The 26,299-nt window shown below is 37.6% G+C and overlaps 1 protein-coding gene across 1 annotated transcript in view; it reads left to right on the top strand.

The window, feature by feature from the left end:
- OTOG (otogelin) overlaps window positions 1–26,299 on the top strand; it is a 142,223-nt gene that overhangs the window by 54,394 nt on the left and 61,530 nt on the right. The window contains exons 20-29 of the mRNA XM_024210431.1: window positions 1,410–1,517; window positions 3,074–3,212; window positions 4,801–4,935; window positions 6,711–6,857; window positions 7,114–7,233; window positions 8,161–8,277; window positions 9,138–9,294; window positions 10,477–10,503; window positions 15,475–15,642; window positions 17,645–17,923. Coding sequence (XP_024066199.1) covers window positions 1,410–1,517; window positions 3,074–3,212; window positions 4,801–4,935; window positions 6,711–6,857; window positions 7,114–7,233; window positions 8,161–8,277; window positions 9,138–9,294; window positions 10,477–10,503; window positions 15,475–15,642; window positions 17,645–17,923 — 1,397 coding nt within the window. The remainder of the gene's footprint in view (window positions 1–1,409; window positions 1,518–3,073; window positions 3,213–4,800; window positions 4,936–6,710; window positions 6,858–7,113; window positions 7,234–8,160; window positions 8,278–9,137; window positions 9,295–10,476; window positions 10,504–15,474; window positions 15,643–17,644; window positions 17,924–26,299) is intronic.

Below are 26,299 nucleotides of genomic sequence, written 5' to 3' on the forward strand. Positions count from 1 at the left end.
AAGATAATTTTAGATGTTATGGGGCTTTCAAGGGATCCCTCTCCCTTTTTCTATCCAATTAGCATGTTTTTCTCCACAATTTCTGCACAGGAATAGGAGTTTGCACTAGTAGAACTCAATGCAAGCTGGAGTCATAAGGCTTGCAACGAAGGGTCTACTTCCTACTATTGTATCTAACTAAAGATTCACATTTTAAAAAAATTCTCATTTCTCATTCTATAAATCTGTTTTTCACTGGTGGCAGCTGAAACTTCTGAAATCCATTAATGTGTCTTCGGGACCTTTTTGAATTCCCATTATCAAATAGTACATCAAATTGCACAAGAAAAAATTTTACACAGAACTTATGTTGGATTCATTGGATAATTGTTACTCTGTTCTAACAGTTCATTTATCATTTACTGTGTATTTTCCAAGTATTTGTGTAAATTTAAATAATTCCATGTATTTATGTATTAAGTCCATCTTTCCTGTTTCACATCTCCATTTATTTATCCCTGGTATGTTGGTTTCAGGGTTTTATTTTAAATTTTTTATTTGTTGCTATATTTTGTGCTGGTGAACAAGAATTCTCCCTTTCTTCATATGTTGTTGGAATCCCCAGATATTTTCCCGTATGCTTCTTGATGTTCCAATTTTGTATCTATTACATCAGTTACTACTTTTATAATCATGAGTAAGAAATGTAAGTCCTGATTCTGTAAATATGTATGCATGTGGTTAACTTTACCATTGAAGGCACTGGAGCCACTCAGGGGGTTAAGCATGTGTGAGGAGAAAATACTGGTATCAAAGAGCTCTTTAATCTAGCAAAAAAAGAAATAAGAAACAGTGGATCAAAGTTAAAGTCAGACAAATTCAAGTTAGAAATAAGGGACAATTTTTTAACAGTGAGGGTTTTAACCATTGGAACAAACTGCTAAAGGAAGTAGTGGATTCCCCATTTCTTGATGTCTTCAAAACAAAACTGGATGCTTTTTTGGAAGATATGCTTTAGTCAAACACAAGTTACAAAGGTAACTGGATGAAATTTATGGCCTGTGATGTACGGGAGGTCATTCTAGATGATTGTTCTAATGGTCCCTTCTGGCTTTAAAATCTATGCATCTACGAATAACTCTTATGGAGTTAGATCTTAGTGTTCTATTCCACTGTTTAACTTTAATTAAGGATGGAATATTCAGATACCTGTGAATGGAAATGTGTAAGTTCTGGTAACAAACTTGTATTAGGAACAAAAAATGTATTTTTGAGTTCCCAAAAAGATTTAAAATACTGCTGCTGCTTTTTAAAGAAAAATGTTGTGGAGTTAATTACAAATTATTTAAAAGAGCAGTGAAAGATTTATAAATGTATAGATCTGAAAAATATATTTGCATTGAATGCATACTTGATTTTTTTTTTGACAGCCTTGTTAAACATGGTGATGCATGCTTTGAGCCAGATGAATGCCCATGTTCATGGAAAGGAAAGGAGTACTTCCCAGGTGACAAAGTCATTTCTGCCTGTCATACCTGGTAAGCAAAAATCTATCTGTCTGTTTACTGTTCTTGACTATATTTTTCAAACCAGTTTCTAGTATTCCATCTCCAGTAATTTTATTTTTACATTTGGGTTCAAATATATGTTAAAAATAGAACTTTTTTTTAGAACTGGAACAAGAGACTCCCAAGTGACTGAATAACAGCATGTTATTTGGAAAAAGGGAGTCGCATTATAGGCAGGAGTTAGAAGAATCATTATCTTGACTATCAGTATCCCAAGGTAATTAGATATCATTGTATAAAACACAAACACATAGGGCCAAATTGAGAGGTGAGATAAATGGCAGCATAAGTTGCACGTTGGTAAGACAGTCTAAATGGGTATATATTGGTATAAGTTACATGCCAAGGGGTCAGAAAGGGAGACTGTATTGCAACTAACAAGCATGCAAAATAAAGGAGAAATGGAGCCTGCTTTCATTTGCACCCACTTCTACCTTCCTGACAATTGCTTCTCCTGTTAAAACCATTCACTTCTACTCCTTCAGTTCATAATATATGAATCAGTATAATTCAATATGATTAGTCACCATATACAGTAATATCTATTGTATCAGATATTTCACAGGATGAATACAACCCATAGTTTATTCATGAAATGAGACTTCCATTCATTTAATCAACAGGTATATCAGAGTTATTCATTTTCAAATTAAATATATTACATGTGGCATAGATACATATTAAGAAAAAGAAAATATATAACATACTATATTTAGTGTAACTGTTACTGCTATGCTATAATTATATCAAGGGGCTGAGTCCCGAAGGCCTTTTTGGGGGGGAAAATTTCCCAAAGTGCCTAAGTTCCATTTTCAAAAGAGACTTGGGATTCTAGCTCCTAAGTCTCATTGAAAGCCTTCTATATGCTTAAGTCACCTTTGAAAATGGAGTTTAGGTTCTAAGGCTCACATAATTGAATTCTTAGGTGCCTATCTTCAGTTAGGCACCTAAATACCTTTGAGGATCTGGGCCTAAATCACTTAGGCAAATCTGATTTTTTTCTATCATGCAAAAGTCCCTTAAATTAAGGACGGAGTAAGGACTGCTGGAACTGGACTGACTACACATGTGTCACTAGCTGATTCCAAGATTCAGCCTCTGTTCAAACAACTATATTGTATGCAAGCTATTCCTTGTTACATGTATTTGATTTTTTTATTGATGTGAACTACTGTGTAACATATTACATTGATGTGAGACCATTTTCTTTTTACTGGTTCAATATAAGAAATGCCGGTGTCTGGTACATTATGGAACCTACAGATTCAACATACAGTTCAATGGATGTCATTTCAAACTGTACCAATTCAACATGTAATATTTTTTTCAGGGTGGGTTTTATTGATATCATTACTACATAACATTTCAGTCTGCAACCTATCCACACTCCTAACACTTTGTAGACTATATTTTACTGGGTTTGCTTTTTTATTAATATTTCTAATCTTTGAAAAATTATCTGTAAAATAACTGATTATTTGTCAGTTTCTACACTTGATATTCCACTATTGATCATACTTTTTCAGTATCTGCCAGCATGGGTCATTTCAATGCACCTTCCATCCCTGCCCATCAATGTGTACTGTGTACGGGGATCGGCATTACAGGACATTTGATGGACTCACATTTGACTTCATTGGAGCTTGTAAGGTTCATCTAGTTAAGGTGAGAATTTATTTTAAAGTCTCCCCAAATCCAGTTAAAAAATTAAATAGGTGAAATATCTGCAACAAAGATTTTTTTGCTACTTTTTCAAAAATCTTCACTTTATTTAATATCACATTATTGTTTCATTTGTATGATTAACATTATAATGCAAATAATTTCTTTTTGTGTTATACGCTAATATTGAACAAAACATATCAGCAGGAAAAGACAAAATGTACGGCCACATTTTTGGAAACAAATGAAAGCTGATGGGGCCTGAGGCTCTCCAGGCTTCTATGACATGCATGCAGAGTACAATTCAGCTTCCATTCCACCTCCTGCTTACCAGTACATTAAGTTGATGTTTCACCTGTCACTTTATGAACTTTGTCGCTGCTAAAACTTTGGACCATGAATTAGTTAGAATGGTTTGAGGCTCACCCAGCCCAGTAAGGTGTTCAGTCAACATCTGCCTTATAATCCTGGGTATCTTGTGGCTGTACAGCTTTGGTCCAGAACTCTTACCCCAACAGCCTACCAACAGCCCACAAGACTCAATCTGGCTTTGCCCAACTTGTTTACTTCTTGCAGGCTGACCTTAGTACCCTTCCAGCCCTGAATTTGCCCCAAAATCATCCTACTGCAGGGACCAGATCCTCTCACTAGAACCCCACAGAAAAAGTATTAGTGTAACATTCCAACTTGTCAGCTTATTAGAAGCACACACTTTACTGAATTTATGCAGCATCATTGATTTATAATTAAATCAAATGAGTATATTAACAAAGGAGCATGGCTTAAGTGATACCAAGTAAAAGAGATAAAGGTAGAGACACAAGCACATAAAAGTGCTTACAAGCACATAAAAGTGAAAAACATGCATCTAAACATAATCTAGCAAGATCCGGTCTTTGTTCAAAATGGTTTCTCTCACCCACAGCCTCCCTTCCAGTTCTTCACTGGATGACCTGGCCAGGACCCATCACAGAGATCAAATTGGTTGCTTCCTTTTGTTTCCTTACAGTGAAGGATAAAGATGGAGTCTCTCTCTGTCCCTTATATTACCAAAGAAATTGTCTTTGCCTTACAAGTCGGGAAAGCCTTCTGCAGATTCAGTCTCCTGTGTCTCTCTGGGGCGCAGGAGCCATGTTAATTCTCTGACTCTACAGTTCAGACTCTAGATAACCCCTGCTGGTTTAACTTGATGGCTTTGTTTACTGCTAATATGTAAATTGAGGTAAACCCACATTCCTTTGTGTATGACAGACCTGTTTATTACCTTTACCTAGCCTAGGCTGTCTTTGTCTTAAACATGTTCTTGTAACATCATATAGAGGGGAACTAATAATTTCACATATAAGGTTAACACATGCATTTTACAAATATATTAATAACCAACATGTTATTAGCTTTCATATGGTACATCACAAGGCATATTTTGTACAAATATTATTGCTGTCATGTGTAGAGTGTGAATACAGGAGTGCCTAGGGTGAAATATACTTATAGCACATTGAGGTTACTGCTACGGAAAAGAACAAAATAATCATGCATAACTATAGCAGTGTATTATTGATTCAGTTTACATATTTTTTTTTTTCTGCAGAGCACTTCAATTACTAGTTTTTCAGTCATTACAGAAAACGTTAACTGCTTTAATACTGGAATAATTTGCAGAAAGTATATTTCCATTAATGTTGGAAAATCTTTTATAACATTTGATGATGACACTGGAAATCCAGTAAGTTTCACTTTTTAGCCCCGAAAAAAGGAAAAATGTATATTTGGAACGGGATGGTCTTGTTTATATATAAATACTTTAAAACTATACTAATTAACCTGCAAATGCTTGAATCTCTTATACACTAAATGCTGATTGCATTTGGCTAGTCTATTGGAATCATTGGGTGAAATCTAGGGCCTGTGTTATGCAGAAGGTCAGACTGATGATCATAATGCTTGTTTCTGACCTTAAAATCTATGGATGAAATCCTGGCCCCATTTAAGTCAATGGAAGTTTTGCCATTAACTTCACTGATCAGGACAAACAAATGCATGAGGACAGACACAGGGATGGGCTTTAAGAGGCAGGTTGCAACTTTATTCAACTTAGTGTCCCTTTTTGGTGTTTTCTACCCCATCTTCCCATAACAGGCATTTAGGTGGATCCACTGTGGGATTTATAGGGCTCCTATCATAAAGCCTATAACTGTCTACCCCTATGATTCAGCTTGCTCTGCTGAATCCTCTTCCCCTTCCCCTACAAAGGACACAAAAGGTACTAAAGAAGAACGTTTTTCTATGAAGACTCCAGGTCTCCCCTTTTCCCATAGGCCTGAGGCCCATCAGAGAAATACCAGATCTCTTATTTCTCGGCACTGGCCCTTTTTGTCCACACTGGATGCCGGCTGCAATTTATGATGTACTAAACATTTGTACAATTTCCAATATTAAATTTCTAAATCCTTTCCTATCCATGGTGCTATGAGGAAGGTGAAAAAAACTACCAGATTCAGACAATTTGGTTGCAATGGGAAAAATTCCTTCCTGACCCCTAAAACAGAAAGTCAGTTGGACCCACAGTATCCTAAATCACACTGTTCCTGTACTATGGGGAGGGAGGGTGGGTTCAGCTAAAGTGGGGCAAGGAGATTGAGAGGTCCCAGGCAATGGTTTTAATTAATGATTGTGCGGAGCAAGAAACCAGTTGGTGCCCATTTCTCTCTTGCCAGCCAACAGGCAACACTACACCCAGGGAGAGGAGGGGCCTACCTCTGTGTACTCTTCCCCTTTAATTCTAAAGCTGTTTGGTGCTTTGTGGATCCAGTCAAGTCTTCCACCCATTAAAGTGGCAATTCATCCTATGAATCTGGATTTCAGAATACTTCCATACAATTGCATAAAATACGTGCCGGTTTCTAGTGTGCTCCATGGTTTGGGTTGATTTTTCATTACTCTAGGTCAGATTCTGCTATCTTTATACAGAATGTTATTTATAATAATAATTAATAAATTAATATATAAAAGCTTTACTCTGTGTGAGAAAGGATGGCGGACTCTGTCCCTATATAGTTCAAGAAAGCACGCAAATATATGATTACATTAATCTATATTCAGGAAAGTACTTAAGCACATGCTTAAGTCTTTTTGAGTTCAATGGAAATTCAGTTTAATTTTGCAGGTCTCAGGCACCTGTTCAGCATTTTAGTATCCTACCCACTCATACTCTCCTCATTGACTCTGAAAATGTGAAAAGTCCTAGATGTTTGTTTAAAAAAACCCCAAACACTCAAAAAAAAAAAAAAAAAAAAACATGTAAAGCAGGTAATCCACAACAAATCCAGCATTAATCATGGTAAAAATCCCCCCTTTATTCCTCTGTGGTAATCACTCAGTATTGGGACAAATTTTCAAATCATCCCCATCATTCATTTTATTGATGTCTGTTTCCTGACAAGCAGACACCTTTTAAAGACTTTACTTATATTATGTGATGGCTTATTTTGTTTTGAACAGAGTCCATCTAGTTATATAGACAAACAACAAAAAATACACTTATGGAAAGCTGGATTTTTCACACTTGTTCATTTTCCTAATGAACACATCACCATTCTGTGGGATCAGAGAACAACTATTCATATACAGACTGGACCTCAGTGGCAGGTAAGCAGAGATCAACACACCTAAAGTCATTTGTACAGGATTGAAAGACTAACATAACTATCTGACCATGGTTCAGAGAATAGACTAGAAGATCTATCAAACACATCTGCCAACTCAAACAATTCTATAGTAATTGAATTAATATGAAGTAAATGATCAAAATTTGGCAAAATTATAAGCAACTGAAAATGGGATATGACAGGCAACCTTAATGGGTAAGGCTAGTAGCACTGACTAATACATATAATTTTTTTAGGGTGAACTGACTGGATTATGTGGAAATTTTGACTTGAAAACAATAAATGAAATGAGGACTCCAGAAAATTTTGAGTTAACAAACTCTCAAGAGTTTGGAAGTAGCTGGTCAGCTGTAGAGGTAAATAATAACAAAAATGGCTTTCCTAGTAAATCCTTGTGTAACACTTTATAGCTCATCAGCCTCAGAACCAATAATTCCATTCCTGGAATCTCCCCTCGGTTGCAAACAGTATTTACAATATCTACTGACCTTATTATAATAATTAATTAAAGTGAAGTGGGGAAAAAAGGACAGGAAGTTTTTTCTTCCTAAAGCACTGATATATGGAGGATTGATGTTCAGTATTCTGTTTTATGTTTGTTCTAAATGTACTGCAGTTTTTCATTAAATTTAGTACATTGCTCAAAGAGTAATAGAAACATTTAGAGAAACAACCCTCTAAAATATTCCCATCTTTTGCACTATAGAAACACTGTAATTAAAAACTTGTGTACTTTTAAATATTTTATATGCAGTATCTATATAAATATTTATTTTAAATGAATTAATGTTGAGTATTTAGCTTAGCAGAAGGAAACCATGCATTACCAAATACATATGCACTTCTGAGATTACTATTCAAAAGTCCAATTGAAACTTTTTAAAATAAAACATTAAATAATGAAAAAACTCAAGGCTTGCTTATATGAGTAATCTTTTTTATTCATGCAAGCAGGACTACACGTGTGAGTAAGGCTTGGACCCCAACAAAGTGAATGTATACAACTGTGGCTTTGTTTTTCCTTTTGCCTCAGAACAAGTGAAACATTTTTCCACAATGGGCTGTTCCGTCTTCACAGATTTACCTTCCTCTATTTAATAATAAGTCTTAGGTTGTCTTGACTCCTACAATGAGTGCTTTAGAAATGATGCATTTGATTTGTGCTCACATGAATTATTTGAAACCTGATTTTTGTTAAAAAAAGGTTAGGTTTTGAAAGTTCAGATAGCATAGTGGTTGTGAAACAAGTTTCTGGGGGGTGACAATTTTGCTTTCTGGTTTAGTGTGTTGACAGCTCTGACATTCGAAATCCATGCAGTTTGAACCCACTTAGAGAGCCATTTGCCAAGAAAGAATGTGGGATACTGTTAAGTGAAATGTTTGAAGCTTGCCATCCAGTGGTGAGTAGTGATAACAAATAAAATGATGTGAAGTTCTGTGTATATGATTAAAAACCTTACATCACTTTAAATCCCAGTCTTATCTAACATGACAGAGTGAGATAGAAAACATGACCCATATCTGTTCTGATTCCGATCTATTAGCACTTGCTCATTTGCATGTTTCATAATGATCATGTGCTCTCAGCTGATCTCCAGTTCATCTAGACACATTTAACTAACTAGATATACTTTAGGGCCTGATTGTGCAACTCTTACAGTGTAGACCCATGTAGAGAGCACTTTACAATATTTCAATGAGAAAACTTAGCACTGGTAATAATTGATTTTTCTTTTAAGTTTGGTCACACACAACAAGACTTCATGACAATCAGAGGAAAAAAATCACAGAATTATTTTTATGAAATTGTCTATATGGAGAACAGTTCATCACTAATTTAACCACATTTTTGATCACTTATTAAATGATGTGTGTCCAGTGGTTCTTAACAAGCTTGCTAAGTTTGTTTATTTATGGTTAATTTGAGGAAATTAATAAACTAAAAATTAGAAATATTAAAGTTTAAATTACAAGTAAACACTGTTACCGTGTCCCATACTTCAAGTCAACATAAACATCATATTACTGCACTGATTCCTATGTATCACTTGATTAATTCAATTGTACCACTAACCAGTGTACTAGTTTCTCATGACTATGATGATGCTTTGTGTTTTAGGCAGACACTTAAAATAACACCTATCATATCTTGAAGTCTTACTTGTTAAATTGTCAAAGTCTGATAGCTCTGTATTGAGATCACTTGTCAAAGTCTATGTGAATTATTTTATGTTATTACAATAACATTTATATTCTTCAGGTTGACGTCACCTGGTTTTATTCAAACTGCTTGACAGACACATGTGGTTGTAACCAAGGAGGTGATTGTGAATGTTTCTGTACAAGTGTATCGGCGTATGCACATCAGTGCTGTCAGCATGGAGTCATAGTAGACTGGAGGTCCCCCAGAGTGTGTCGTAAGTTTTCTCAACCAAGTACTGGGCCCAGCACATTGCCAGTCTATACACTGGATCAAGTTCTGAAAAAGTAACCAAAGTTTGAATCACATGAGCACATCCCTTTTAAAGTCAGAGCAATGGCAGCAGAGCTGTTGGTTGGAAGTAGATGCAGCCCTCTGCTTGGCTTCTATTCCCAATTTGGGCCATGGGATTTGCACTATGTGAGAACTGCTGGTCACTTCTATGTTTGTGGGTGACACACCCACATTTTCTTCTTTTCCCATTACCTTCTGGAGACCCAGCACAAGATATCCTATGGGATGTGGATGGAGTTACTTGTGTGGATTTTTCACTGCTCTGGAAATGTGAAGTGTCCCCAAATTAGCTGATATGAAGCTAGCTGTACAGCATATAATCACAGCATAGGCCAAATCCAAACTCAATTATTTTGGGTGAAAGAGATAAGAGGAGCTGCAAGGGTCAAATCTTAGAGTCCCCCTGCAGGAGACAACACCTTTACATGCTTTACAACACTTCCCCTGCAATGTGGAGGTGGGGAAGGATTAAAGAATGTTCTGAACAAGTGTAATTCAGGATTTAAAATATTGCTATATTATTGTTTGTTAATACAGTTTTGACAAGAGGCTGCAGCTGAGATTGAGGCACAATCGTACAGCACCTATCACAAACACATAGTAAAAGATAGTCCTAGCTGCAAGGAGTTTATGGTCTAAGAATGCAAGACATACAAAAGGTGGCAGAAGGGAAGTATTTGTACATTACAATTGAGAAGGGAGGCACAGAGAGATTACGTGAGTAGCCTAAGGTCACACAGGGAGCCTGGTAGAGTGGGGAAGCTACATAATAGCTTCTGACATTGTAGATTATACGCAGGTATTTTAATGTCAGCAAGGAAAGATTGTAAAGCTGAGTCTTGACCACTAGAGGTCACAAAAAGATAACCTTATGTGTTTGCAGTGAATGTGTGCTCTGAGTTTAGTGCATTTTTACTCAAATGTTATAATAAATGCTTTGCCAATTAGTAAAATTTTGTGCAAAATCTAACTTAGTTGACATTTGGTTTTGAGCCGCTTTTGGTTGTCCATTCATTAGTGGGTTAAAGGAAAACTTGTTTTTCTCTAAATTTCAAATCTGCAAAATGTCTGTATCTAAGTGTTTCTTTCCTTTATATTTTTTTAGCTTATGACTGTGAATATTTCAATAAAGGTAAGTCCTACAATAATGATGAAGAGTTGATAAGGAAGCAAGAAAACATTTTGTTATGGTGTATAATTATTATCATTTTGAATAAAAGTAGAAACTTTGGATCCATGTTCATGAAGAGAAATGGAAGTTGCAAACACTATATTGTTTTAATGTTCGGGTTACTGTATTGCAGGTTTGCTTTGCTGTTTCCAAGAGCTAGTAATCATGGAATCTACTTCATATTGAACATAGACCTACTTCACTAATATATAACTTATTTACAATTAATGTAAATGTTTGAAGATCATAAATAAATAACTGTTCATTAAGTAACTAATGGCATATTTTATCCAATAGAATTTGTGCCAGCCAATTATATTAGTATTATAGTTGACAAATTTCTCTTATGTGGTTTAAAAAATGTAACCAGTGAAAACTATTGTACTGTGGAAATGAATCCAACTCCAAAGTTAGGGGTGTTCAGAGTCAAGATTTTGGTTTAGATCCATCTATAGTTTATTAATAAAAGAACAGCTAGTCAAGGGCTAGTTTACTATATTATAAAGTGATAATAGCTTTAATAGTAATGTCTTTTATTAAACACTGAAAGATTATATTGATAAAAGAAAATATGATGGAAACACTGAGGTCATAATATCCTAGATGTAGTTTAAGAATCAATTCTCTTTCCCAAGACAGATGATGCAGTCACCACCAAACATGGTGTACTGTGTTATAATTAGCCCACATTGTAAATAAATGAAAATAAAATTAATGAAAGCTATACATAATATCAGGGAAGAAGAGATAAAGGAGAATATATGGAAAATATACAGATAATCTACAGTTCATTTTGTTCTATGCCATACCCAGTTTTGAAACAGAGTTGGTTAATTTGTATCATACAGGAAAACAGTCCATATAATATGAGGTCCCTCAGTACTGTTTCATAGTTTAAAAACAACAGATTTACATACATCTGAGCCTAAGAAATCTATTCTTTTACCAAAGGCAGAGTATAATCTGGAATAATTTTTACTGTGGGTTTCCCAAAACTAGTGACCTCTAAAGATGCCTAAAAATTGAACTGGTATTTAGTACTTAGGACAACAGTACTGATTGCTAAATGATCTGGGAAGCCTCAAGAGGTAGCTAACTTTCGAGAGAGAGCCACAAACAAGCAACTAACTAACTAAGACAGTCTGATCTGAACAATTTTCAGGATTCAGGGTACCTTGTAAATCTGCCTGTTGAACCTATGAAGACATTTGTTTCTTTTTGGATAGGCTCCAGACACTGCATTGAGCTTGTAATGGAGTCAGTTCTCCAGAGGGAGATTGGATGGGGCCTCCAGTAGAAGAGGCTGCTTGTGCCTCTTTACCCTCTTTGCTCACCATACGAAAGGGCCAGAGAAAATCTGACTAAAGGATTTGCCTTGCCTGGTGATAGGGGTTTTTGAAAGTGTTTTCAATTTGAGCTGAACTGCTCAGACAAGTGTTATATAGTAGGTTTTTAACTGATAAATTGCTATTTCAATATTTTAATTTAAATACAGGAAAATGCAGTAATAAGGGATTATTGCCATTTATAATTTCTTTTTTGTATTTTTTTTCACAAATGAAGTACCATATGACTGAATGACTGGAAGTTTGAAAGTATAATGTTCAAAATTAAAGGACTGGAAACACGCCTTACAGTGATAAAATCAAGGAGCTCAATTTGTTTAATTTAAGAAAGTGAAGGTTAAAGGGTAATTTGATCACAGTCTATAAGTACCTAAATGGAGAACAGAAATTTGTTAATAGAATCTAACAGACAACAGTATAACAAGATCTAATGTCTGGAAATTGAAGCTAGAGTAATTCTGACTGGAAATAGGGTACACATTTTTAATAGTGAGGGTAGTTAACTAGAGCTGGGTGAAATTTTTGTCTGAAACTTTTTTCAGTGAAAAATGCAGATTCAGTCACTCTGAAGCATTGTATACATTTGTATCAGTTTCATTGAATTGTTTCAGTTGAAAAAATCCTAAAACAAAAATTCTAAATATTTGACATGTTGTGTTTTGACATTTTCAAGAGGAAATGCTTCACATTTTTTGGTTTGAAATGACTTAGTTTCAAAATTACTTTTAATTGTATTAGAAAACAATCATAAATGTTTGAAAATAATCCAAATTGAAATAAAACATATAGGTTTTGCTGAAATTAAATGATTTGTTCAGCTTAAAATTATTTTTTTTCTTTCAATTTGCCAAAAAAATTGAAAAATGCTGGTGTTGGTCTGACCTGATTTTTTTTCTCCAAAATTTTGGAACAATTGACCAAGGATTGTGGTGGATTCTCCATCACTGGAAATTTTTTAAATCAAGATTGGATGTCTTTCCAAAAGGCATGTTATAGTTCAAACAGGAATTATTTTGGGGAAGCCTGATAGTCTGATTTACACCAGAGGCAAAACTCAATTATCACAATGGTTCCTTCTGGCTTTATAATCTATGAAAAATGATTCTAATGAACCCTGGATGTAGCAAAGTAAAATTAGATAATAAGGGGTACATTTTCAAATTGTGATGTTAGTTTTAACTGTTATTAAAAGCTGTGGGCGGATAATTACTGTAAGTGTGAGTATGCATGTGTGTATATCTATATGCCTATATATCCACCACATTTCTGTTAGTAATAGCCATGTGATAAATACATTTGTCATATAACTTTCACCGCCTTCACCTTCTCTTTACCTGCTAATCCATCTCATCAGGACTTGTTATAATAGGCCAAACAGCTGCCATTAAAAAAAAATCATCCTGCCACAAAAACACATCCTCCTTCTCCCCAAAATATTAGCCTGACCTAAGGCTCAAGAAGGCTAAGATCCAGTCCTGGGCCAGTGATGTGCTTTTTGGGCACAACAATGTCCTGACCTTAGAGCTGTGTATCTCATATCCCTCCAAAGCTGGAAACAGATGCTTTTTATATTGCCAATTTATTAATGGGATTCAGTGCATAATTCATGCCTTGAAAGAGCCTGAGATATCAGACTTTAATTCATGATAATTATTAGTTCTAGAAATGCCATTTCAGGACATTTTATGGCTTTTTCTGACCCTGTACTTTCCATGCAGGGGAACTAAGAGACCTGGCTTTAAGGCAGAAGGATACAAAAAATAGTCCCAGTTAATTTTAAAAAAAAAAATCCTAAAAATATGTTTTTCTACAATATTATTGGTATAATCAAATAGGTGATGGTGTGACATCATAGGAAGTATTTATCAGCATGTGTTTAATCACAATGTAACTCGCCCTTCGGTTTTATCACTTGTGAATAAGACACCCAATTTCAAATTCATGCTGATAATACCTTTATATCACACTACTACACCACTGTGTGCACATGTATACAAAAAGATAACATTATACATGCACTCTTACTATCCAAGAAGTTCATTTATACATGATGACTATTGTTAAATAGAGACAAGATGGATGAGGTAATATCTTTTATTGGACCAATTTCTATTGGTGAAAGAGACACATTTTTGACATTACAAAGAGCTGATCTTGAGCTCTGAGAAAGGTACTCAGAGTGAGTATTGTTAAACAGAGGCATTTATAATGTGATTTCAATAATGCTGTGATCTACTGAGAGCTACTGGTAGCATCCTTATAATACAAATATATTAATCCTATAGCTGAAAATCATCTAATAAATGTTCACTATATTTCAGCATAGCTATTTAGTATTTAAATATATATTTGCTATAAGGTATTACCAGCCATATGCTAAATAAATCACATCAGTTGCAAAAAAATGTTTGTATTATTTTGCATCTGTCAAATAGTTAATTTTCAAATCTAGAGGAAGCTGTATGAATCTTTGCAAAACCTCAGAACATATGTATATGGATAATACGCCCATTTCAAATTCAGGCTGATAAGACTTTTTTATACCACACTACTTCAGCATTGTGTGTATGTAGATATAGGTAATATAATTAGGCTTGGCAGAATTCAATTTTTATTTTTTTTTGTAATTTTGATGGATAATATTAATATTTATTTTAAGCCTGTTTAGATTTTTATCGACCTTTACATTTTCATAGTTGAGGGAAATTATGGTGTGGGGGGGAGTCAGATAATTATTCAGTAACCGTAAACATTGAGATTCAAAAAGTTAAAGCTTTATAAATGGTTAACACACAAACTGTCAAAACTATGTGTCAAAATATGCCAAATAAATATCCTTAAATCAACAAATCATACCTATATTTACTATTCATTTGCTAGTCCATTTGTAACAAGTCTAGTCTAAATCATTAGATTTTGACTGTAATAAGTTCTTAAGCAGCTTTTTTCTTAATTTGCCTAGCTGTACATTTTGATTATTAGTAGAAATATTTTTTCTGAGGTTTGTGTGTATACAGTAAAATTGATGTTTACCAACATTTACTGGTAGAAATCTAATCCTTCCAAGCCTAAATATAATATGTTCATTCTTATTATCCATATCTAGCCATAGATTCTAAGGCCTGAAGGGATCACTGTAATTATCTAGTCTGGCCTCCTGCAAGATTATTGTCCACATGCAAATTTTTCTGTTTGGGCACATAACCAGGAGCACAACTGAGGTGTCAGCTACATTTTATGTTAGTTGAACCCAATTAAAAATGAAACCTAGAGGGATATGGAGGTAGGGAGGAAAGGGGAAAGTTCTCACAAATCTTTGTGAAATGAAGTTGGAAATTTTGTGCAGTCTAATTACAGCTAGTAGGTGGAAGTGTTGTTTGTTTTTGTTTTTGTTTTTTTTGCGGGGTGGGGGTTGCTTCGAAAGGCACTGCCATTTCATTTTAGCACATGAAGCCTGGAATAGTTTTCAGGCTGGAGTTGTTCTTGTTTAGAGTTTGCCACTACATGATTGCCTAAGATAATATATGAGAGCTCAAGCATTTGTGACACTGAACATGAAAGTTAATTTTGGCTTCTCTCTCAACAGTTCTGGGAAAGGGTCCTTACAAACTGGTCAGCTACTGGGATGGAGAAGTTGCAATGGCAGCCAAATTGTTGGGTGGCTATGTTTTCCCAGTGAGAGCAGAAGATTTTGTTCCAGGAGATGCCGTGAGCTTTATGCTGACTTCAGGATGGTATAAGCCCAAAGCACATGGTAAAGTCACTGCAACCTGAAAATAAACATAGATAAAGACAAAGACAGAGTGGGGAGTGAACACACCCAGCAAATTCTGCCCTTGAAATACAGTCCTGCACCTGAGGACAGAATTGCCCACAGACCTTTCCTCTGCAGCTATCAGCTGATTCTAAACTTTAACAATGTCCGCCAACCTCTGCACTCCGTGGGTTTTAATTGGGTGATTCCAGCTTTATAAATAAATACTTTTAGTTTTCAAAACAACATTGTAACCTCCATATTTGTGATCCTGATGAAATACTGCAGTTATTTGTGCATCCAATTTCACTGCCGGGGAAAAGTTTGTTATAATAAATATTTTAATGATCCTTAACCCAAGATGCACCAGAAATGTCTGATCCTGCTGATCAGGTCCCTAGAGAGCCTGTAAGGAGTAGACTCTGCACCTCCTGCCTGCCATAGAGCAATGTTTTTCTGTGGCTTTCTGTGTGGGATCATAGAATGGGTCATTGGGGGTTGGCTGAGGGAATTGCAGGGCTCTAACTAGTGAGTCTGGTTCTACTGTAGAACTGGCTCAAAATTACATGTAGGAGAGTGCAGAGGGACAGGGCTGTTACTTCTGCTCTTAGTCTGTAGCAGGAATCTCAGTTTTTCTATACTAATGCCCTGTATCCTGCCTTTGATTTGGGGAGAAAGGTTTTGTCTCCTTTTCCAGCCATGCACAGACCTCTTCTGTTCAGGCTTTACCCTGCTTAACCAGGATTTGCAGACTCCATTATAACATTAAGAGGATGTCATTTAGTCATCTGGCCTTGGAGGAGTCTACAAAATCTGTATAACAATTTCTTTGTATCATCAGCCCAATTATATTGGAATTTCCTTCATGATTATCCACAGCAGCCATATAGATATGTAATTTGTAGTTTTATAAATTAGATAGTAAATTGTATCCCAGAAAAATGGGTACATTTTATTAGCTTCAGACCAGTGATAAAAGAAGACGGGGAGTTTTTGGTAATAAAGTAACTGTTGTATACAGAGTAGGTGATACAAATTGCATTGCCAATGTACCCGCTACAGCCAGTAATAGAAAAGATACTCTCTTCCATGCAATTCTGTGTTTCAAATAAATAAATGTTGTCATACTTGGAAGATAAGTGGTGCTCCAGAAATATGGTACAGAGCATAATAAAACATCTGTTTAATGGAGATTATTTGTTCTCTGTGCCCTCTTTTAAAAGAAATATTATCCAGTCCTCAGGGGATAGTTGATTTTACAGTTGTTCTATGGTTATTTTAAACAGAATACCACCGATTACAGAAAAATAAAATGAAGTAATACTGTGAGCAACAGGTGCTCATAATGGACTCGGTTCTTTCATTGAGCAGTACCTTACTCTGCAAGTGGTCCCACAGAAGTTTTGCTTGAAATCAGTGGGACTGTTTTAGTGACAAAGTAATGATCAGCATGTATAAGGTTGCGACAATAGAGCCGTTACTAGTATAAGGATAGGCACATTCCAAATCTGTTTTTAACATTATTTGTCCTGAGGATGGCTGGAGAGCTGACTGCTTGGAAACTGAAAAACATGACCCTACAAGCTAAATGTAAAATGCATTTTAGTTACTTCATTTTAAATGAATAATTGAGCTTTTGAGCTATAACTTCCAAATGGGCAAGCATAACTTTGTAAAACTGGTGAGACTGTATTTTAATTTTGGATAAAAATAAGGCTAACAAAGGTAGTGAACTGAAGTTATATGCTCACTGTGGGCTAGATTACTGCACCCTCATGTTGACAAGTACCATACCATGCATTATAGTCCCTTTGAAATCATTGGGGCTACCAGGTACTCAATATGAGTAAAGCCAGCAACATGTATGCATATTTAATATTTTTCCTTAAAAGAGCTGGGCCAAGTTCATCCTTACTGTGGTATTGACTTTAGTGATGTTACACCAAAGATAAATCTGGCCCACTCTGCTTAGACCAGTGAATATGTTGTTGTGTTTTTTCAGATCCCAACTTGGTTTCATTTGAAGCAGCTGACCGACCAAATTATTTTCTTCATTTGGCTTCCAATGATACCCTGCTTCTTTCCAAATGGGAAGAAAGTGAAGAGTTCCATAACAGATCAACCTTTGCCATCCACAAGAACACATGGCTCCCAGGATACAGTTCCTTTGAGTCATTTGCAAAGCCAGGATTCTTCATCCACATTTCAGCTTCTTCAGTTGATCTTTTGAAATACAAGCATTCAGAGAAATTCAGACTGTCGACTCTTTTTAAACTTGTAGGTATGTACTAAAATTAATATTTTATGAACTATAATTTACTACTTTAACCACATTTTGAAAGTGTGGGAGCTTTGTGGGCCAAATTCTGCCCTCATTTGCATCATCCAGCATTACTCTTTTCACTGGAATTACTGGATTATAACTGAGAATTTGTGGTCTGATTCTTCTTCCTCACCATTGCAAATTAGGAATAACTCAGTTGAAATTAATGGAGTTACACTTGTATAAAACCAGTGTAAGTAAGAGGAAAATCAGGGGTTGTTTGACATTATAAACAATGGGAAGCATACAGTAAATTGAAATTTAAGGGAGTATGTGGTATAGTAATGATAGCAGTGGGGAAGATTATTTTGTTTACGTCCAACAGCTTGTAAAATACAGATTATTTTATAGAGTCACACTTGCTATGGAGAGAAGTGGAATAAAGAGAACCATTTGCAGAGTGGGGTATAATAAAACACACACAGACATACTGATTAAAAAAATAAATGTGAAAATAAAGCAGCTGAAGGAATGTGAACCAAATTTTGATAATGATTACAGTGAAGATGAATCTAGAAAGATGAAGTGAAGAGGCACCATGTTGAGTTTCCCTGGAGAAAACTTTTTTTTTTCCTTTTCCATTTCCTTCTAGGTTTAGGAATCTTCTTATTTATTTTTATGCATAAAGATTCCTGAATAGATTTTTGTGGAAAGTTGTTTAGGCTGACATGGCTCTAATGTCATAGTTGAGGTTAAAGTACAACCTTGTTCATGAAGCCTAAATCAATACAACCTGAATTGATAAAGAAGAGTAGTAGAGTTCAGAATTTTTTTCTGCAGAAAACCATGAATTTTGTCAAAAAACAAAAACAGAATTTTTTGGGGGGATGAGGGGGAGTTGTTGATTTTTCCATGAAAAATAAAAAATGGAGGAAAATGTTTCATTTGCTGAAACCCCAATTTTCAAGTGGAAAAAAGTTTCATTGGAAAATTTTTGATTGGGTCTAAAGGAAAGTCTGGGCTTTAACATGGTAGTGGTTAGTGTCTTTTTCATGTATGTCAGTGAGGGGACTCTCTGAAGATAGATCTCCACAGCATTGCTCCTATTCTTGGGACAAAAAGGCTTCTGTTCAAAATGGGCAAGGAATAAGTGGGGCAGAGCAGAGGACTGGCAATACACTGCTGAATTGTTTCCTACAGACCCTGCCTATGCAGAAATTCAGTCAGGACTTAATGTGACTTGGAACTGTATTAACTGTCTCTGGGTCCCCTTAATGACAGTGGCTGCCATTAAGCAGGCAGAGGAGGACCCAGTCAATAGAAGCTATGTTGCCAAGGGAGCAGAAGGTCAGGGGAGCCATGTGGAGGGTTGGATGTTTGTCTGGTAAGTGCCTGTCTCTACAGATTTGTGAGTCTGGGAGGTGTTTTTCCACCTGCACACTTTAATGCTTCCCAAAGCTCTCACTGTGTGTGTGGGGGGGGTGCTTCCCAATAAATTCTATGAGGTGAAACTCTGTCCCTCCCCTTCCACAGGAAATTTCTCTGGGAAGGGGGTGATCTGGCCTATGGATTTTAGCTTTAGATGCGGAAGCCTAGTTTAACGTCCTTCTATGAGTTGGGTGACTCTCTGAACTCAAGTGCACATTCCTCATGGGAGCAATCCACAACCGGCAATGAGAAATGGTAGAGAAAATGACATTATTAGCCCAATTCTGGTACGGTCCTGTGCCTAGACACCTACCAAAATCCCATGGACACCAAAGAATTTATTCCACACTGGTTTTGGCTCCTTGCAGAACTTATGGTGAGGCATTTCCACAGGCCATGCAGAACAGGAGCTCCAGAGGGACCTGTTGGGGTGGTCCACAGGTTTCTGTATGGGCACCCGTCTCAGCAATAGCACTCACACGGGGAGTATTCACACTTGTAGGAGTAACTTGTGAAGGAACTGCTGCTGGCCAAGACTCAAGTACACAACTATGCCACTTTAAAGAACAGACAGTATCTCATCAGCTTGTGTGCTAGATACTTCAGAAGAGGAAGAAGGTAATCACCCTGCATTTGTCTCTGTTGGTTTGTACTGCCATTTTGTAAATTATAGATGGGCCTCAATTGTAAAATTCAGATCCTGAATTCAACATCCCCACCCCCCATTACCCAAAAGATTTGAGGGTGTTTGGATCCAGAGCTTTGGTTCAGGCCCATATCAAATGTACCTATAATGATTTTATTTCTGTGGAAAGGTAGGAGTAAAGAATGAAGCAGCACTAGTAATACAGAGGGGATTCCTCTGAAAAAGCTAGAGGGTCCTTACAAAGGAATGTGTGATAGAGTAAAAGTTTTATTTTCCCCTCTGCCAAGATTTTCTCTGCAGGAGTTATTTATTGATCACTTAAACTCTGAGCTGTTAGCTTAATGGGCCTGATTTTCTGATAGATGCTGAGTGGCCTTAACTCCCATTGAAGTCATTGGTAACTACAGATACTTAGGCTCCCTAAAAATCAGGCCCAATTGCTTTTTCACAGAGCTGTGCATTGAAGGCTAAACCCTGGTTCTGTGTTATGTGGCAGTAACCTCTTGCATGAGCTAGCTGTATGCCACGCCAACTAGTTCTGAGGCTGTTCAGCCTAGTGCACAAGGAATTGTGGAGGGTATCTGCTCCTTGGATTGTGTGCAGCTGCTCAGGGGTATAGGGAGCTCATGCAGATGGACACAATGGCTGCCCCAAATAACAATACATAAATCCTGTAAACCCCATGGAACTGCTTCAGGAGAGTGAGAGAAAGGTTGAATGTGTCACTGAGAGAACAGTGTTTGGAGGTCTCTCCCTTTCTGCTGTCCTGTGATTGCCATAGGGGATGGTGAATCTTCTGCCCAGTTGTTCCCATCCTTCAGTCCCTGACGACCATTCCATTTCAGAAGGGTCAGCCAAGCAGTGCTATGGACACTGGCTATGGATCACAGAGCCCATTCGTTATCATCAGCTATGACTGCCCTGAAGGAGAACCTGTCCCTCTGTCCCCTTCCCCACCCACTGGGATCTCAGAGAGGCTCTGCCTTTTGTGATGTCATCCCTCAGTTCTTCAGCTGCCCTACGTGGCAATTGGGACAGGGAAGGGGAGGGATAGAGACACAGATTTCTCATTTGGGGCCCATGTGTCTGTTTCTGTAGGTGATTCTGAGGCAGTTACAGATCTTGTTGATACTGTAAACTGTTGCAATCTCTATGCTGCATACATGTGTAGGGCCAGGATTTGATGCTGAATGCCTGTACTGAAATGCCAGGAACAAATTTTTGAGATCTTTGAGATTTGGAGGGTGCAAAATGTATATGAGAGAGTTTTTAGAGAGAGAGACAGGAAGAAGGTGGATGAGAGAAGATGATGGTGGGGATAGTACAGAGAGATTGGGAAGGGGAACTGAGAGGGAAGGAGTGTTGGGGAGAGAGCCTGGAAACTCAGGAGGAGGAAGAGAACACAATATAGGAAAAAAAAGAGAATGAGAGAACAAAGATTACATACTATAGAAAATTATAATGAGTGGAAAATAGAGTGAAAGACACAGGAAAAGATGGTAAAATACATAGGGGAAGAAAAGAAAAAACAGAGTGAAGGGAAAGGCAAAAGAACAATGCAAGGTAGGCAAAGTATTTTTTTAAATATTTGTACTTAATATAAAAATTGATGTAATAAATAATGAGTTGTATTTTTTTTTTAATGGATGGGACAGAATTCAGTTAGGTTCAGCCCTGGCTGGTTATGATGTTTGTCTCTTGATTCTGCCTTTTTTATGTGAAATATAATTCTGCTTCCTGTAGTTGCTGCCCTCCTCCTCACCGACCAACACCCACTTCTTCCCCCTGTGGTTGCAGCTATCAGTGTCCTGGTTTTTATTTTGAAAATATGGTTCACTTTACATTAGTAACTATTAACTTCCTTAATCAGACCTAATTTACAAACTGATTAGTCAAAGTCACAAAGTCCTTTCAGCCACACACCCTGAAAAAAGCTTCTGCAGGTATGAAATGCAGTTGCCTGTCTTCTCAGCAATACAGGTTTCTGTGAAGACATCCATCTGGTGCTGTGCTCTCTGCACCAGCTCCCCACTGTACAGAATCCAGTTTAAGGTCTCTGCTCTGATATTCAAAGCTTTCCATTGAACTGGCCCTAGCTACCTGAGAGATCACCTCTTCTTCTATGACCATGACCTCCAATTACATCTATATTGTAATGGAAGAATGGAATTCTTGAATAGTAGCGACCATGAGTACAGGAGACATGAGACCTTAAGAACTGGATCTAGACTATGGAAATTACTCCCACTAGAACTGATAAAAAACAAACAAAAACCCCTATAAACGAATCTACCTATTTCTCCTGTAGATTTGGAAGGCAAAGAAAGATCATTATTGTTGTTAACTGTTTTAAAATACTTGGGAGCTGCTATTACATACAGGGGACCTTATAACAACTTACCGAGATATAAGAAGCTATATTGGCCTGCAAAATAAAATAAAACTGTGTGTTCATGAAGTAACATTTAGTTCAGCATCAACTTGCCTTGATCCAAATCATATATTGAATATGCTTAATCCAAAAATTCTTGGTGGACCTCAGTGGCAATTATTGCTTCCTCAACATGATGGCTTGTGTGGTATTCTAAAGTCATTTACAAAATGTACATTATTTTGTATATGGTAAGGATTTTTATGCTATAATTTTAAATGGATCAGTAACTTGTTGTAGGAGTATGTTCACAGATATCCCTGAAGTGCAAATATGTGATATCAGTCCTTCATTGTCTGTCTCTGAAATAGCTTTTGCAAGCAAAGGAGGAAAATGAAATATTGCAACAAATGAGGCATCATTTGGCTGTGTTGTACAGTTACCATTATAAATCTCTACTGTTAGGCACAGACAAATCTGAAACAGGCACTCACTTATATGACAGAAGAGACCAACTGTATGCCTTATGGAGCACCCTGTTATCAAAACATTGAATTAAAGTGTTAATGGTGGCATTGTGAATCTGCCCATGTTTTGCGGTGCATTATGATGACAGCCTAATGCAGCTGTTGACTGGCACACTCCAACTTCATGAAAAATGACAGATTTTGTCATTGCCAAATGCCTGTTGCCTCCTGACAAATGCCTTTAATCACAGAGCTGCTGAAGTTTTGAATGGCAGAGTATATGGAGCTAATGCTATTACCAGAACGTTCGTAAAACATCTCAAGCAAAGGCCTCTTTTTGGACATAACAAAAATGTTTCCTTGGTCTTTTATCTTTGAGGGGGGAATGGAGAAAGTTAAAAAGTGCTACAATTCTCAGTGGTCATGCATTAATGCAGAGTGGTATGTCTTTTCAAGTGTGAAGTCTTTGCCCTCCAGTCATTATGCCAAAAAATCCTATCTATGCTCATGGAAAACTGAAACAATTTACCTCAGCAAGTGAGATCAGATCGAATGATCAAGAGGCATTTCATTAATCACCACATCCGAAGGTTTGGGTTTCAGAGTTTTATAAGCAGAGAAACACAGGGCTCGAATCTTTCTCCAGCGTACTTTCACAGGGCTCAGTCTGCTGATGTAGGGTAATTACATGGTCTAAAAATACAGCAGCATTTGTTTAAGTTAATGGAAAAGTTACACCAGCTCCAGAGTGCAGAGGCAAAGGCAGATTGAGTTTCCTGCTGACTATTGTAAATGCTTTGCATATTAGATCAGAAACTTTCCAACTGGGAACTGCTATTCCTGAGGAACCAGAGGGTAAATACTGGGAGGAGAATAATAGGCCCTCTAAATCCATTGGCCAGAAAACTCTTCATGAGTCCTCTTCATGTTCTATGACGCACGTTCAGAAGGAAGAATTTGTAATGACCCAATTTCCACAGCAATAGACACATACATATTTGTCTGAAGTCTGCTGAAGTGTCACTCTTTCTAGTTTCATAGCAATAAATACTGTAGTATTGAAATGCATTAGATATAAATTAAACAGATGTGATCAAAAATGTATTGCAGTATTCCACAAATGACCACATGAATTTTTAAATGAAGTTGCTTCAACCATGCTCGTATTTGTCTGCTGCTCCTGTTCCTGAAAATGTTTGAGTGGTCATGTTGTTCATTGAATTTTAATATTCTGTGCACACGTGTTCACAGGAAAACAAAATTTAAATTTGCATGTGCCAGAATTTGCACTAGCAGTGAATGCATGCTCATCCAATTGAGTAAAAGAAAGAAATCTTTGAGATTTACCTGACAAATCACATCTAAATGCACAGATCAAATGTCAAATAATAGCAGTCAATCCATAGAATAATACATTTGAATCTTTTGAATAACAAATAAATGTGAGGAAATCAGAATCTTTTAATAGATATATCTATTTTTGCGGATACAGACTAACACGGCTGCTACTCTGAAATATGTCTATTGTGTTCTGCAAACTTTTGTTCTTAATAAGACACTGCAATTTCTTACAAATAGCCTTTCATCTGAGTATCTTAAAGCATTTTACTAATTTAGGTGTTGCGCTGTAGGGTTTACAGAGGCCAAATATCTTGGCTACATTGTGGGAAAAGGTCTGGTAAAACCCCAAGTGAACAAGTTAGAGGCCATCCAAAATTGGCCCCGACCAAGTCACAAGAAACAAGTCCGGGCGTTCCTAGGTGTGGTGGGGTATTACCGACGATTTATCCCCCACTTTGCCACAAGGGCAAGCCCCCTGACAGACCTACTGAAAGCCCGTGGACCTGATCTGGTGAGATGGTCTGACGCAGCAGAGGAAGCATTCACAGACCTACGGACTGCCCTCTGCAGTAACCCCGTACTGATAGCCCCTGATTTCACCAAGGAGTTTATCCTGCAGACGGATGCATCGGAAGTAGGGTTGGGGGCCGTTCTATCACAGATGGTCGGGGAGGAGGAACACCCAATTCTATACCTCAGTCGGAAACTCCTTCCAAGGGAACAAAAATATGCAGTGGTGGAGAGAGAATGCCTCGCTGTAAAATGGGCCATGGAAACATTGCGCTACTACCTGCTCGGGCGCAGATTTGTCCTCGTGACCGACCATGCCCCTCTTCAATGGATGCAGCGGAACAAGGAGAAGAACACAAGGGTGACCAGATGGTTCTTATCCCTCCAACCTTTCCAGTTCCATGTGCAACACAGAGCAGGGAGCCGTCATGGCAGCCGATGGTTTGTCACGTGTGCACTGTCTGGCGTCCCAAGCTGCCCAACCCCTTGGTGTTGAGCAGGGGGGAGGGATATGTGACAGACCCAGACCAATGGGGTACAGGAGTCTGGTAGAGGGCAAATATACTGGTCACTGGATGAGTAGTTTTCTGTTCCCTGAGTGACCAGAGCAGGGGCTGCACTAGAGTAATCAGGAACCTGCTAGAACCAGTTAAGGCAGGCAGGCTAATCAGGGCACCTGGGTTTTAAAAAGGAGCTCACTTCAGTTTGTGGTGAGAGTGTGAGGAGCTGGGAGCAAGAGGCGCAAGGAGCTGAGAGTGAGAGGGTGTGCTGCTGGAGGACTGAGGAGCACAAGCGTTATCAGACACCAGGAGGAAGGTCCTGGTGAGAATAAGGAAGGTGTTTGGAGGAGGCCATGGGGAAGTAGCCCAGGGAGTTGTAGCTGTCATGCAGCTGTTACAGGAGGCACTATAGACAGCTGCAGTCCACAGGGCCCTGGGCTGGAACCCGGAGTAGAGGGCGGGCCCGGGTTCCCCCCAAACCTCCCAATTGACGTGGACTGTGGGTTCTCCCAGAGGGGAAGGTCTCTGGGCTGTTCCCCAACCCACATGGTGAATCTCTGAGGCAAGAAAATCTGCCAATAAGCGCAGGACCCACCAAGATAGAGGAGTATCAGAGGGGTAGCCGTGTTAGTCTGAATCTGTAAAAAGCAACAGAGGGTCCTGTGGCACCTTTAAGACTAACAGAAGTATTGGGAGCATAAGCTTTCATGGATAAGAACCTCACTTCTTCAGATGCAAGTAATGGAAATCTCCAGAGGCAGGTATAAATCAGTATGGAGGTAACGAGGTTAGTTCAATCAGGGAGGGTGCTAGCAGTTGAGGTGTGAACACCAAGGGAGGAGAAACTGCTTCTGTAGTTGGATAGCCATTCACAGTCTTTGTTTAATCCTGATCTGATGGTGTCAAATTTGCAAATGAACTGGAGCTCAGCAGTTTCTCTTTGGAGTCTGGTCCTGAAGTTTTTTTGCTGTAAGATGGCTACCTTTACATCTGCTATTGTGTGGCCAGGGAGGTTGAAGTGTTCTCCTACAGGTTTTTGTATATTGCCATTCTTGATATCTGACTTGTGTCCATTTATCCTCTTGCGTAGTGACTGTCCAGTTTGGCCAATGTACATAGCAGAGGGGCATT

This window comes from Terrapene carolina, unplaced genomic scaffold, assembly GCF_002925995.2.
Source record: "Terrapene carolina triunguis isolate 2854851 unplaced genomic scaffold, T_m_triunguis-2.0 Scaffold715, whole genome shotgun sequence".
Taxonomy (NCBI): domain Eukaryota; kingdom Metazoa; phylum Chordata; order Testudines; family Emydidae; genus Terrapene; species Terrapene triunguis.